The sequence below is a fragment of the Lolium perenne genome, chromosome 4, assembly GCF_019359855.2.
Source record: "Lolium perenne isolate Kyuss_39 chromosome 4, Kyuss_2.0, whole genome shotgun sequence".
In the NCBI taxonomy this organism is placed as follows: Eukaryota; Viridiplantae; Streptophyta; class Magnoliopsida; order Poales; family Poaceae; genus Lolium; species Lolium perenne.
Window position 1 is genome coordinate 85,942,212 of NC_067247.2, and position 16,076 is coordinate 85,958,287.

Below are 16,076 nucleotides of genomic sequence, written 5' to 3' on the forward strand. Positions count from 1 at the left end.
CTCTAAGGATCTGCATGTCAAGTTTAAGAAATAGGAATAATGAGAGAAAATTATGTTCTCCTAAATAAGAATTCATCAAATAACCCACCATGCCATGTTTGATTGATAATAGGACTAGAGTGTGAACTCTTTTGAGTGTTTCTAGTTTAGTATGTGAGCTTGGTTTAGTATTTATACCTCGTATTCGTATATAGCCGCTAGTAACGAGGAATACCAAGAGGAGGAAGGCTACTCACAGGAAGAAGAAGAGAACTTCGATAACTACTCAGCTCAAGGCAAGCTAACCCTTGCTAAACACAAGTGCTTAGCTCTACAAGAGCAAAGGCACCATCACATTTTTACTTTTATGTATTACCTATCCCATGTTTTTACTTACAAATTTACTTGCTGTTTTTATTTCAAAAGTACCTTTTGATTCATGATTCACTTGGTCTAGAGTAGAACAATACTTGAAATAGATTAGCACAACTCAAAGCTAGATAGCACCCCCCTCATGTAGTTGCTAGTGCTAATCAATTAAAATTGACTACTCTAGATGGGAACATGGTGGAGTGAAATGACTTTGAAAGAAGGTAAAGTGAAGGTGGATGTGAACAAGAGAAGATAGTGATTTTTGATAAAATTGATGATTGGGTCGGAATGCGATACCCTTCCAATTATACAAGTACCCCCACAATACCTGATTATGGGTAGGGCTTAACTAGAAACTTGTGTATTTTAGTATGGGTTCCCTCTAAGCAAACATCATAGGGGTTACGCCGAGGCTGCCTCCGTTAAGTGTGGAATGATGTTAATATGAGGTGAATGTACGGCCCAAGCCCTGTGCAGTTCCCGGGATGACTGCGGTTTTCACCGGGAGGCCAAGCTCATGGGGAGAGGTGCTCATACTAGCATATATAAGTAAAAGGTTTCGATTGATGATCCGCGTACTGTGTTACGATGATTCGGGGTTATCCTCGACGGATGAAATCAAAAGTTGTGGCACAAGAGTACAACCTCTGCAGAGTGTTAAATCTATTCGAATAGCCGTGTCCACGGTTACGGACAATTGGAAAGGCCATACTATCTCAGTTATCATTAAAACATTTGGATTCTAGAAAAGAATGGTGGATTGAGAGGTGATATTATGGTGAACCATAATGAGTAGTGGGAATGACACTAATGTTCCCACCTGAGTTAGTCTAGCACATGATAAGGCTTTGCTAAAGGTTTACTAAACTAAAACTTGGCTTTATGCAAATAAACCTAGAGCTTAGCACCCCCTGATGACACTTAATAAGTAATTATTGTTAAGTTAGTTTGCGAGTACTTTAAAAGTACTCATGGCTTTGCCCTGGCTATTCAAATGCCAGACTATGAAGGAGAGCCCCAGTATCAGGATGACGGACAGCAGGACGTCTACGATAACTAGGATCGTCTTCTAACGTCAAGCGTTGCCTGTGGAATAGATAGTCCACTACTACTTCGCTTCCGCTACTATTTGTGATGTTGAACATTATATTCGTGTAATATTGGATCATGTGATCTATGGTTGTAAGACAATATGTGTTGTAATAAATGATGACTCTATGCTACTTACTATTATGTCTCGCAAAAACATTATTCCTGGGATTGCGATGTACGGCATAATAGGCATCCGGACTTAAAAATCCGGGTGTTGATAAGTTGGTATCAGAGCCATTGTTTGACCTTAGGAGACCCTAGTTAGAATGGACGTCAATAAACTTAGTTTCCAAATTAATGAATTGAATAGTTATGAAAAATACAATCATACCCTTACCTTTGATCCTTTTTAAACTAGCCAAATTCATGCTCTTATTTATAAGTTGCTTAAAAGTTTGAACACTTGCACATCTCTAACTTGCTCATCCATCTCTCTACAGATGGATATCATCCCCACGGAGCCCTTCATCCAGACTCAGGTGTACGACCTGGCAAACGGTGGGGACCTGATCTTTGAGAGGGATCTGATGGCCCTCTCACAATTCCTCGGACGCTCGCCTCCCGTGTTCTACGGAGGCCAGATCGCTGACCAAGTTGGAGGCCAACTCCAATGGCTCATCATGGCTAGCCTCCCGGGGAAGCCGGAGTCCCCCATGTTCCGCCAGATTCAGTTCTCTCTCCGAGAGAACAACTGGGTGGATGGACTCGCCCGCGCTCTACAGGAGGCTCTTGCTCGTCTGTGCGGGCAAAACTCGATGGCGATCGAAGGAGAACGTTTTGAGCACTTTGCAAGGCACTCCTCTCTCGGGCTGCCCATCAGCCTGCCGTTCCACCCGGTGCTCAGGCACCACGTGGATCACCTGGACTCCATGCTGTTTGAAACCCGTGCTGAGTTGGACAACTCCCGCTCCACCGCCATCCACACCCAGGACCAGCTAAACAAGTATGCGGAGACCATCAAGGTCATCGCAAAGGAGCGTAGAACTCTCCGCCAGCTGGTCGTGAAGAGGGACTCTACCATTCACCGTCTGAAGGCCAAGATCGCCGTCCTGAAGGAGACCATCGCCACTCAGGCGGAGCAGCTCCAGATCCTCGAAGGAGAGGGAGAAGGGGAAGACATCCAAGGGGATGGCTACTCCTACGTCAGCAACGACGGCGACTACGAGGAGGAAGATGAGGGAGACCTGGACTTCCACCAGCTCCTGCCTGCCGGGATGGACACCACCTTCCCGCTCCGCATCGATGGATAGTTTCCATTCCCCCGTTATGAGCACTCGCGTAGTATGAGATGTATCGGTCCTTTGTATCCGCACCATGTATCGTAGTTTGTTGAAAGGGTTCTTAAAACCCTCCTGAACATTTGGCTTGTAATAATTGCTACCTCCATGACTATGTTTGTGTGTGTAATATTACTATTTTATGAATCAAGTTTAAGTTGTGTGAATTTATTCCAAAATGAGCCATAGAAATTTCCCCCTCGTCTCATTATCCATATCCCTGTTCAGATGGCACCTCCAACTCGCAACATGACCCAAGAGGCAATGATGCAGATGTTGCAACAGATGTTGGCTGATAGAGAAGTTGAGAGAGCTGAACGGCAAGCCAACCTAGCGGCACTTCAACAGATTGCTCAGGGCAATCAAGGCCACGGAAACCACGACCATCCTGGGTCGAAGCTGAAAAACTTCCAGAACACCAACCCACCGGTGTTCAGCAAGACAGAGGAACCCCTGGATGCTGATGATTGGCTCCAAACTATGGAGAACAATCTTGAGGTTGCCGGAGTGGAGGACAACGAGAAGGTGTTGTTCGCCACCCACTATCTGGCTGGACCTGCACGTGCCTGGTGGACAAGTACCCGCGCCTTACATGCGGGGCAAATGATGACTTGGGAGGATTTCAAACTCAAGTTTAGTAAGTATCATGTGCCCCCGGGTTTGATCAAGAAGATGAGGGATGAGTTCAGGGAACTGAAACAAGGCAGAATGACCGTGGTGGAATACCGCGACAAGTTTCTCACTTTGTCAAGGTACGCCCCGGATGAGACGGATACCGTCGAGAAGAGGAAGGAGAGGTTCCTGAATGGACTGCATGATGAGATGCAGACTGTGCTGATCAACATTCCCTTTGCTGATCTAGAAGCCCTTGTTGACTCCGCCATTCAGATGGAGGGGAAGATACATCAAGCCAATGAGAACCACAAGCGCCGTATGATGAACCAGAGTGGGCCCAGTAACAACCACAAGTATCGCCCCAGCTCAAGTGGAGGGTTCGCCCCCAGAAACAACAAGCCCCCGATGCAGAATCCACGTCCGAGTTATCAGAATCGGAGTGGAGGGAACCCCAGGACAGGAGGCCACCACAACTACAACAACAACAACAACTTCAACCGCGCCCCACCCCGCGTCCCCAACAACAATTCCAACAACTCCAACATCGCTCCAAGGACTGGGAGCAATGTTGTTCCCATCACCCCCAAGGACAAGTCCACCTACAACTGCTATGAGTGCGGAGTGGCTGGGCACTTCTCCTATGAGTGCCCCAAGAAGCTCGCCAAGACTGCCGCCAACACCTCAGGCCCTGCGCAGCAGCAGCGTCGTGTCACCACCAACAAGAAGTTCGCCCCCAACAACCCGAACAACCGCAACGGCCGCCTCTACCACATGAATGCAGAAGAAGCTCAGGAAGCCCCAGACGTTGTGCTGGGTATGTTCTCTGTTAACTCAATACCCGCAAGAGTGCTGTTTGATTCTGGAGCATCGCATTCATTCATTACCGAAGATTTTGCATGCACTAGTAAGATTCAACCCATCAGTTTGAAGCATGTCATGATAGTTCAAATACCCGGATCAACAACTAAAGCTAGAAAAATTTGCAAAGATGTGCCAATCAGAATACATGAAATAGAATTCTATGCAAATTTGATTGTTCTGGGAGCCAAAGGTTTGGAAGTAGTCCTCGGAATGGACTGGATGGCGAAACATCATGGACTGATTGATTGTGCCAAGAAGGCCATCACCATGACTAGTAGCACCGGAATCATAGTTGAACACATATCAGAAAAACTGCCCAGAAAGTTTACTTGTAACCAAAGCCTAGCCAAACCCACCTTGGATCAGATCAGGGTCGTTTGTCGATATCCTGATGTGTTTCCGGATGATCTACCCGGTATGCCCCCAGATCGGGATATCGAGTTTATCATCGAGTTAATCCCCGGAATTGGACCTATAGCCCAGAGAGCTTACAGCATGAACCCGGCAGAATTAGTGGAACTGAAGAAGCAACTGGATGATATGCTATTCAAAGGTCTGATTCAACCAAGTGCGTCACCTTGGAGATCGCCAGTTCTGTTTGTGGATAAAAAGGACGGTGCCACTCGTTTGGTTACGGACTATCGTAAACTCAACGATGTCACCATCAAGAACAAGTATCCGTTGCCAAAGATAGAAGATCTGTTTGACCAGCTGACCGGAGCCCAAGTATTCTCGAAGATTGATCTGCGGACAGGATACCATCAGCTGAAGATTCGTGCCACCGATATCCCCAAAACTGCCTTCACCACCAGATATGGATTGTATGAATACAACGTCATGTCATTTGGATTGACCAATGCCCCCGCTTACTTCATGAATCTCATGAATAAGATCTTCATGAACTTCCTGGACAAGTTTGTCGTTGTCTTCATCGACGACATCCTCATATACTCCAAGTCCGAGGAAGAACATGAGCAACATTTGGAAGTGGTACTAGATACCCTTCGGGAGCATCAGTTGTATGCCAAGTTCAGCAAGTGTGAGTTCTGGTTGAAAGAAGTAGGATTCTTGGGTCATATCTTGTCAGCCGGAGGAATTGCCGTTGACCCCGCAAAAATCAAGACTGTTGAAGAATGGCAAGCCCCAACCACTCAGACCGAGGTCCGTGCATTTCTCGGATTGGCGGGATATTACCGCCGATTCGTTGAAGGATTCTCGAGCATAGCAAGACCAATGACTCAATTGTTGAAGAAGGACCGGAAGTTCGAATGGACCAACAAGTGTGAAGAGAGCTTTCAACAGCTCAAGCTAAGATTGACAACAGCCCCACTACTGGTTATGCCGGACATTACCAAGCCTTTTGATGTGTACTGCGACGCCTCCAAGATTGGTCTTGGATGTGTACTGATGCAAGACGGCAAAGTAATATCTTACCTATCAAGACAGCTGAAGCAGCATGAACAGAACTATCCAACCCATGACTTAGAGCTACCAGCGGTGGTGTTAGCACTGAAAGTATGGCGTCATTACCTCATGGGTAATCGATGCGAGGTTTACTCAGATCACAAGAGCCTGAAGTACATCTTCACTCAGAAGGAGCTGAATATGAGACAGCGCAGATGGATAGAGTTAATCAAGGATTACGACATGAAAATCCACTATCACCCCGGCAAGGCCAATGTGGTAGCAGATGCTTTGAGTAGACTGCCGTGTCAGTTGAACTCCATGTTAGCAACTGAGCAACCTAGCCTGTTTGAAGAGTTTGAACAGTTTAGGCTTGAACTGGTTAGCGAAGGATATCTCGCCAGCATTGAACTCCAACCCACCCTGATTAGTCAGATCAAGGAAGCTCAGAAAGGAAATACTAGCATTAACGGAATCAAGAACCAAATAGCCGCCGGAAAAGCACTGGGATTCACCGTAGATGAAGAAGGAGTGCTATGGTATAACAAGCGCCTTTGCGTGCCGTCAGACTCAGAATTGAAGCAAGTTATTCTGAAAGAAGCTCACGACACCCTATACTCCATTCACCCCGGAGGGACCAAGATGTACCAGGATTTGAAGGAACAATTCTGGTGGCATGGAATGAAGAGAGAAATTGGAAACTACATCGCCAAGTGTGACATCTGTCAAAGAGTCAAAGCAGAACACCAACGCCCCGCAGGACTGTTGCAACCCCTACAGATTCCCGAATGGAAGTGGGATTCCGTAGGAATGGACTTCATCACCGGACTGCCCAAATCTAATAAAGGAAATGATTCCATCTGGGTAGTGGTCGACAGACTAACCAAAGTCGCCCACTTCATCCCCGTCAAGACCACCTATCAAGGACCGAGACTCGCAGAGTTATATATCTCAAGGATAGTCAGCCTGCACGGAACCCCGAAGTCGATAGTATCCGACAGAGGATCCCAATTCACCTCCAGTTACGCGAAAGTACATGAAGGACTCGGAACTCGTCTGAATTTCAGCACCGCCTATCACCCGCAGACAGATGGACAGACTGAACGAGTCAACCAGATACTAGAAGATATGTTGAGAGCATGTGTGCTAGAGTATGGATCTAAGTGGGAAGATTGTTTGCCATACGCCGAATTCTCATACAACAACAGCTACCAAGCCAGCTTGCAGATGGCCCCCTTTGAAGCCCTGTACGGAAGGAAGTGCCGTACCCCTCTGAATTGGTCGGAAGTAGGAGAGAGTCAAATCTTTGGACCAGATATTCTCCGAGAAGCCGAAGAGAAGGTTCACAAGATCCGCGAGTACCTCAAGACAGCCCAATCAAGACAGAAGAGCTACGCCGACAAGAGACGCCGAGAGATGACCTTCGAGATCGGAGATTTCGTGTATCTCAAAGTGTCCCCCCTTAAAGGAATGCAGAGATTCCAGCTTAGAGGAAAGCTTGCACCCCGATATGTCGGACCTTTCAAAATCCTGAGTCGCCGAGGAGAAGTATCCTATCAGCTGGAGTTACCGGAAGAAATGTCAGCGGTGCACAATGTGTTTCACATCTCGCTACTCCGGAAGTGTTTAGAAGTACCTGAGAAGACCGAGGTTTTCAAGAACATCGACCATCGAGCTGTGGATATCAACTCAGATCTGACATACCGCGAAGTACCGATTCGCATCCTAGAAGAAGCCTTCAGAACCACCCGTACCCGAAGTATCAAGTTTCTAAAGATCCAATGGAGTAACCACACCGAAGAGGAAGCCACTTGGGAGAGAGAAGACTTTATGAGGACCGAGTACCCAGATCTCTTTAGTACCTAGTTTTCTCAGATCTCGGGACGAGATCTTTTGTAAGGGGGAAGGGTTTGTAACATCCCAAGTTTCAACAATAATAAAGATCAAGAGAGAATTTCAATTACTCAAAATTTGCAATTAACAAAAACTTTTTCTATGCATTAAGTGCCACATATAGGTTCATGCATTTTGAGTGATTTTCTTTTGTGCATTTGCCATGATGAGTGTTGGTATGCTTAACCATTGCTATGTGAACCCTAATCAAGATCACTAAACCCTAAATTGAAGGGAATTGAAGAAAATGGGAAAAACCCATTCTCCACTCACATACACATTATGCAAAATAGCAAATCCTCAACCAAGGCCAAGATTGCTTGCTCCCTTGCTTCTAAAATACTTCAATATGATAAACTAACACTTTTGCATCCTTGAATCAAGAATCAAACACAAGGAAATCGAAAATCTCAACTACATATGATAATGGTCATATGAGGCAAAAATATTTTCTTCCCTACTTTGCACCCCTCTATTTCTTGAAACCTAAACTAAACTTTGTCAACCAAAGCCATGTCATCCAAGACCATGTCAAGGTGAGTACTTTTCATGTTGACCACCATGGCTAGAGTTGACTAGGTTGACCAGAATTAAATTGACCAAGTGAGATCTGAGAAGAAAAAGAAGATTACCCCTAAATTTGAAACTTTGCATTTCAACTTCAAATTCAACCTAACCACCATCAAACTGACCTATATTTAATATGTTTGAGATCCACCAAAGAGAATTTCGAAATTCAAAAATAAAATTCATGCGGCCATTGTGTCGAACACTTGGCAGGCATCATTTCCAAATTGTGTTACACTCCTTTGTCCATTGGTTTCTTGCCTAAACTCCTTTAACCTGTGATCATCACACCCTCCTACATCCCCTGCATCATCCCAGTACCTGCCTAGGTCGATTAAAGTGAGAGAAGAGGGGGAAAGAAACCCTAAACTAAGCATGCCTGGCCATGCCGGTCACCATTGGCATCTCCACCTCCAGCCCTCGTTTCAACTCTTACCCTTGTCCTGAAGCATCTACACAGCACAAGGACACGAACGGTACACAGCACCAGCTCGCCAAGGGACGCCATTGGCCGGAACGCGCGTGTCCAAAACTGGCCAGTACATGCCAGCCGGCGTGGTGATCACGCCCTGGACGCGCCAGTACGTCGCCCACTCGAGCACCACCGTCCTCGCCCTGCATCCCTATCGCGACGTTGAGCAGCTACTCCTCGCCCTCTACACGCTAGACATGCTCGAGCACGCGCAGAGGCCTAGTCACCGTCGTCCTCGCCGGCGAAGTACCGCGGGTACCGCAGCACTCGAAACGAAACCCTGAACGATTCCTTCGCCCTTTTCTCTGCGCCAGCTAGCCGTTGAGCATCGCCAGGACGACGCCTACACGCTGCCGTCCTTGCCTTGCCCCTTCGAGCACCCCAAGCACCGCGCCATGGCCATTCCTTCTCAGCGCTCCGCGGCCAACCCTCGACACTATAAATAAGGGCGATCGGCTCCTCCCTTCTGCACACAATCCACTCCCCTCACCTCACTGAGTCTCCTCCACCCCTCAATTTCACCAGACCTCGCCGGAGCTGCTCGAATCGCGAGCTCAAGACCGCCGGAGCCCGCAGAAGCTCTGCGTCGATTGGAGCCTCCCCGAGCGCCGCCACTGCCCCAAGCTCTTCCTCATCTACTTCCACTTCTCCACGCATATTGCCAGACTCCTGCAACGGCCTGGTAGGCTCCCCCACCCCCTAGGCTCGCCGCCAGTGAGCTCGCCTCTCGCCGGAGACGACGACGCTCACACGCCGTCGATCTCCATTCTAATCTTGCGGTCGAGATTGAAAATACCGATTCGGCGTTTAAAGAGGCACCGACAGGTGGCCCCCACCTTGTCAGCGCGGCCCGAGCGCACCAGATGCGTGTTGGGCTGCGAAGTGGGTTTTTAAACCGTTTCGGCCCAGTAACGCTTCCCGCCTAAGCCCAGGAATTCAAATCTAGTTTAATCTTATTTAAATTTGTTAAATGAGATGGTTTAGTAAAATTTGAATAGTTCAAATTCGGCCAAACCAAATTTAGCTAACTTTATACCGTTGGAAAGCCCATGAATTTATCTATCCAATGCCACTGGCCCCACCTCCAAATTCGTAGTAGATTTAAATTGACAAAAAAGACAAGACAAGGACTTTTGTACATTCAAACATTATTTAAACCTTAACCAGAATAGATTTTGAATTGATTCCAATTCCAATAAATCCCAAATGATGTCCTCTAAGTGATTATGCAATAATATAGACAGGTTCTTTGTATGATCATGGACTAGATCAATTAAAATGGCTATATAGTCAATTCTAGTGCAATTAAACTTGAATTCAAATTCAATAAAGAATATGAGAACTACCCTCTCATTTAAATCTTGATCCTAAGTAATACTACCAGAGGAAATGACTTAGGCTAATGAACCTCTGATAATTATTACTTAGAGATTTTAATTCATTTAGATGTTAAGTTTTAAAACTATGTGAAGTATAGCACTTCAATTAAATTATACTCACATATAATAGATATGAAATGTTGACTCTGGGTCAACCTATATTTCATACCTTATTATTATATGAAGAGATTAAATCTTAATAAGATATAATGATAGGAATTGAATTTCTCTAAGGATCTGCATGTCAAGTTTAAGAAATAGGAATAATGAGAGAAAATTATGTTCTCCTAAATAAGAATTCATCAAATAACCCACCATGCCATGTTTGATTGATAATAGGACTAGAGTGTGAACTCTTTTGAGTGTTTCTAGTTTAGTATGTGAGCTTGGTTTAGTATTTATACCTCGTATTCGTATATAGACGCTAGTAACGAGGAATACCAAGAGGAGGAAGGCTACTCACAGGAAGAAGAAGAGAACTTCGATAACTACTCAGCTCAAGGCAAGCTAACCCTTGCTAAACACAAGTGCTTAGCTCTACAAGAGCAAAGGCACCATCACATTTTTACTTTTATGTATTACCTATCCCATGTTTTTACTTACAAATTTACTTGCTGTTTTTATTTCAAAAGTACCTTTTGATTCACGATTCACTTGGTCTAGAGTAGAACAATACTTGAAATAGATTAGCACAACTCAAAGCTAGATAGCACCCCCCTCATGTAGTTGCTAGTGCTAATCAATTAAAATTGACTACTCTAGATGGGAACATGGTGGAGTGAAATGACTTTGAAAGAAGGTAAAGTGAAGGTGGATGTGAACAAGAGAAGATAGTGATTTTTGATAAAATTGATGATTGGGTCGGAATGCGATACCCTTCCAATTATACAAGTACCCCCACAATACCTGATTATGGGTAGGGCTTAACTAGAAACTTGTGTATTTTAGTATGGGTTCCCTCTAAGCAAACATCATAGGGGTTACGCCGAGGCTGCCTCCGTTAAGTGTGGAATGATGTTAATATGAGGTGAATGTACGGCCCAAGCCCTGTGCAGTTCCCGGGATGACTGCGGTTTTCACCGGGAGGCCAAGCTCATGGGGAGAGGTGCTCATACTAGCATATATAAGTAAAAGGTTTCGATTGATGATTCGCGTACTGTGTTACGATGATTCGGGGTTATCCTCGACGGATGAAATCAAAAGTTGTGGCACAAGAGTACAACCTCTGCAGAGTGTTAAATCTATTCGAATAGCCGTGTCCACGGTTACGGACAATTGGAAAGGCCATACTATCTCAGTTATCATTAAAACATTTGGATTCTAGAAAAGAATGGTGGATTGAGAGGTGATATTATGGTGAACCATAATGAGTAGTGGGAATGACACTAATGTTCCCACCTGAGTTAGTCTAGCACATGATAAGGCTTTGCTAAAGGTTTACTAAACTAAAACTTGGCTTTATGCAAATAAACCTAGAGCTTAGCACCCCCTGATGACACTTAATAAGTAATTATTGTTAAGTTAGTTTGCGAGTACTTTAAAAGTACTCATGGCTTTGCCCTGGCTATTCAAATGCCAGACTATGAAGGAGAGCCCCAGTATCAGGATGACGGACAGCAGGACGTCTACGATAACTAGGATCGTCTTCTAACGTCAAGCGTTGCCTGTGGAATAGATAGTCCACTACTACTTCGCTTCCGCTACTATTTGTGATGTTGAACATTATATTCGTGTAATATTGGATCATGTGATCTATGGTTGTAAGACAATATGTGTTGTAATAAATGATGACTCTATGCTACTTACTATTATGTCTCGCAAAAACATTATTCCTGGGATTGCGATGTACGGCATAATAGGCATCCGGACTTAAAAATCCGGGTGTTGACAGGCGGCGAGCCGGCGACCTCCATGTTCGCGTGCCGCTGAGAATAGACAGAGGGAGGGGATAAAAAAGCGATGGGCCCCACCACGTGTGCACTCGCTTTTCTCCACCCGCAGGAACGCGTCGCACGGAGGAGCCGGGGGATTAGATTTCTAATCCCCCGGGTGATCATCAGCGTTTCCCATCCTGGAATGATGATCCTGCCCTCAAAACCGGAAGCGTATCTCAGCCGTCGATGTGTTTGGTTATATGATTTTTTGGGGTGCGGGGGTCTACTGAAGCACATGCCTTTAGAAAATGTTATGGCTGGTGAGTTTGTACGGTTCTCTGGCGATGCGATGGAACATATTTTATGTGAATCACTAAACATTTCTATTATTTTAAATGACAAAGTATAAATGTCCATAAATTTTTTAACCTGTTTCTTGATCACTTTTGACACACTAAAAATGATTCTAATATCTCTCACAAAAGTAAAGACGACAGAAGATGCCCTCGCATTTAAATGCGAGAGCCACAATGCTTTTGAATTAATAGCCTATTTCCACCAGTCCAAATGAAAATTGATTGACTTGTCTTTTCCTACTTTCGTCCGCTGGCATGTTTTTCCCTTTCCTTGTTTATTATCCAATTCAATGAAAAGAACTTGTGCGCAACACGTTCAGTACAGGCCCTCTGACTTATACAAAATCCTGGAGCACTGTCATTTCTTTATAGGAGGACGATCGGTCAATCACTTACGTATCCGTAGGCAATGGGAACAGATTTGTAGTTCAGGGCGTAAAATCTCTGTTGCATACTTGCATATCATTTTCAGGAATTCACATTTCGAAGATACAGACCGTCGTATGGCTGAAATTCAGCTGCAGATCGCAGGTCAGTTTCTGCAAACATCTTGCTTCTGCAATTCTTTGTGCAAACTGATTGGTAGGTAGAACAGCTCTGAACTGAACCGAACCAATCGGTCATGCAGGTGTCCTACGTGGGCCAGAAGAAGCCGGGGAAGATGGAGAGGTAGCTGACAATGATAAGGGCTCATCTCCTTCAACCGCGGCGCGGTTGACATCGGAGCGCCTACAATGGTGGGCGCTCGTCCTTGTGAACATCGTGTTCGTCGTCGCTGGAGAGAGCGTGGCGACGCTCCTCGGCAGGATCTACTACGACCAGGGTGGCGCTAGCTTGTGGATGGCGACGGTGGTGCAGTCCTGCGGCACGCCCCTCGCCATCCCGCTGCTCCTCTACTTCCGTCGGCCCAAGTCCTCCACGGTGGCCCGGCCGCCGCTCCGAAAGATATCGGCGATCTACGCCGGTTTCGGGGTCCTCCTGGCCGGCAGCAACTTGATGCACTCCTACGGCCTTCTGTACCTGCCAATGTCCACGTACTCTCTCATCTGCGCGACCCAGCTCTCCTTCAACGCCGTCTTCTCCTACTTGCTGAACAAGCACAAGTTCACCGCCCTCGTACTCAACTCCGTCGTGGTGATCAGCTTCTCCGCCGCGCTCGTCGGCGTGGGCCACGCCTCTGACGGGACCAACAGCAGCGTGCCGCAGGGGAAGTTTCTGGCCGGGTTCTTGCTGGCGCTGTCGGCATCCGCGGTCTTCTCCCTGGTCCTGTCCTTGACGCAGCTCACGTTCGACAAGGTGCTCAGGAGCGGCACCTTCCACGACGCGGTGAAGATGCAGTTCTGGAGCAACACCGCCGCGGCCTGCGTGTCGGTGGCCGGGCTCTTCATCTCGGGGGAGTGGAGCACGCTGGCCGGGGAGATGCAGGGTTACAAGAAAGGCAAGGTGTCCTACGCCATGAATCTGGCATGGACGGCCATATCGTGGCAGCTGACCATGACGGGCATGATGGGGCTCGTCGCGGCGGTGTCGTCGCTCTTCACCAACGTGATCAGCACCGCGGGTATGGCTCTGTCACCAGTCATCGCGGTTATCTTTCTCCGTGACCGGATGGACGGGACCAAGGTTCTAGCAATGCTCATAGCTGTATGGGGGTTCTTGTCGTACGTTTACCAGAGCTACCTTGATGGTGTCAAGCTTAAGAAGATACTACCTAGCTGCGAAAGCCGACCACAAACAACAGCCCGCGGAACGTGAAAATGGACAAAGAAAAAATGGTCTCTTTACATGACGCCCGGGGAGGCCATGCTAATGACGTCTTGGTTGGGGGGCGTCATGCGAGATAATATGACCCATGGTCGAAGTGTTGCCGCTCCTAGTCCTATGGCTAGACCAATAAGCTACTTGGCTCGCTAAAGCTCGGGTCGTTAAACTCATGATTGTTAAAACTCAGATCGTTAAGATTGTTATGAACAACAGGCTAACATAATTGTTTGGCCCTGTTTGTTATGTGCTCTAGAGCGCTCACGATTTTTTTTCGATAAATAAAATATATTAATATCGCGAAGATACTAAATACACTCACACTCTGCAACAACGTAGTACCCTAATAGCAATACAGATGCACACAACAAAAAAACAAAAAGTCTCGCTACAGTAACCAATTCTTTGCATCAGCGGACAAATCGTCACCAAAACAGCACCATAAATCCGTCAACTCCAAAAACGATGCTTCAAGAAAGAATCAATATACAAACGCCCGTTAGGCTGGTGCCAACGCGGGCTGGAGGTGGGGCGGTACCGCCCGCGCCGGGGCGAGAGGGAGGCGAGAGGCGGGCGAGACGGCAGCGCGGGGCGGTGGATCCACCGCCCGGCGGTAGCGCCTGCTACCGCCCGGCTGCCGCCCGCGCTGGGGGCGAGAGGGGGGCGAGAGGCGGGGCGGCGCGCTGGCGGGTCGGGGCGAGAGGGCGGGCGAGAGAGAGGGGGTAACGGCTAGCTGAGGTGGCGCGATCTGATTCGTCCACGTCAGCTAGCCATTGGGGTAGCCGTTGCTGGCTCAAAAAATTCGAAAAAAGCCAAAAACCCCAAAATTTCATCCCCAACCCCTATAAATACCCCCCATATGGTTTCACTCATTCCACACCTCACTTCATCTCCTCCACTCTCCATTTCCACTCCTCTCAACGCCATGTCTTCGTCTAGCAGCAGTTCGAGCGACGGAATGGAGGGTGATATGATCGGTGCATTCCAGGCGGAGTATGAGGAGGCGATGCTCAACCTCGAGGCGGAGCCAAGACGGCCGCGACGCCGCCGAGAGTTCATCAGGCGTGATCGTCTGGGTGCCCACGATCGGCTCTACGAGGACTACTTCGCCGACGACTGTAATTATCCTCCGAGCTTCTTTTGGCGAAGGTATCGGATGAGGCGATCCCTTTTTCTACGCATTGTGGATAGATTGGGTGAATACTCTCCGTATTTCACCCAAAGAGTTGATGCTCTCAACCGTGCTGGTTTTCCCCCCTACAAAAGTGTACTGCGGCTTTGCGTTTGTTAGCTTACGGAGCCGCTGCAGATACGATAGATGAGTGGCTTAAGTTAGCTAGACAAACTTCATCGGATTGTCTAGATAGATTCTGTGAAGGCATCATTGACTGTTACGGGGATCAATTTTGCCGTCGACCAAATGTCGAGGATACTCAGCGTCTGTTAGCGAAAGCCGAGGAGCGTGGCTTTCCGGGCATGTTAGGGAGCATCGATTGCATGCATTGGCAGTGGAGGAACTGCCCAGTGGCGCATGCCGGTCAAGGGGAGACATCAAACACCCTACCATAATCTTAGAAGCCGTTGCGTCGTATGATCGTTGGATCTGGCATGCCTTTTTTGGAGTTGCCGGGTCCAACAACGACATCAATGTACTCAACCAGTCGCCGTTGTTCACTGATATGCTGAGGGGAGAAGCATCCATAGTGAACTTCACGGTGAATGGACACGAGTACAACTATGGTTACTACCTTGCCGATGGCATCTACCCCTCCTGGCCGGTGTTCATGAAAGGTGTTACTCTGCCACAAAGTGAAAAACATCGACTATTCACTGCTGCTCAATCAGCTTGGCGCAAAGATGTCGAGTGTGCCTTTGGAGTGCTGAAGGTTAGGTTCAACATTCTAGCAGTTCCGGGACGCTCCTACTCGAGGCGTACTCTTGGGTTGATCATGCGTGCATGTGTCATTCTGCACAACATGATCATCGACGATGAGCGTGATACAAATTTGGAGAACATCTATGAGACAGTTGATTCCAATGTCGGCCCTGCGATACACAACAATGCACCACCAAGCCTAGCAGCCAGGATTCAGATGGACAACGAAATGAGGGACTCACCGATGTATACACAGCTCCAGCATGATTTGATTGAGCATGTGTGGGCTAATGCCTAG

General features: G+C 47.2%; 2 protein-coding genes across 2 annotated transcripts; both read left to right on the forward strand.

Annotated features, from left to right (window-relative positions):
- Positions 1-1,883: 1,883 nt before the first annotated feature.
- Positions 1,884-13,896, forward strand: LOC127346968 (probable purine permease 11). Its single transcript, XM_051373203.1, has 4 exons — positions 1,884-2,585; positions 12,514-12,524; positions 12,614-12,672; positions 12,770-13,896. The coding sequence occupies exons 1-4, from the start codon at positions 1,884-1,886 to the stop codon at positions 13,894-13,896; spliced, it is 1,899 nt and encodes a 632-aa protein (XP_051229163.1).
- Positions 13,897-14,860: 964 nt separating this feature from the next.
- LOC127346969 (uncharacterized) lies at positions 14,861-16,076 on the forward strand. Its single transcript, XM_071829057.1, has 2 exons — positions 14,861-15,020; positions 15,526-16,076. Exons 1-2 carry the CDS (start codon positions 14,861-14,863, stop codon positions 16,074-16,076), a joined length of 711 nt encoding a protein of 236 aa, XP_071685158.1.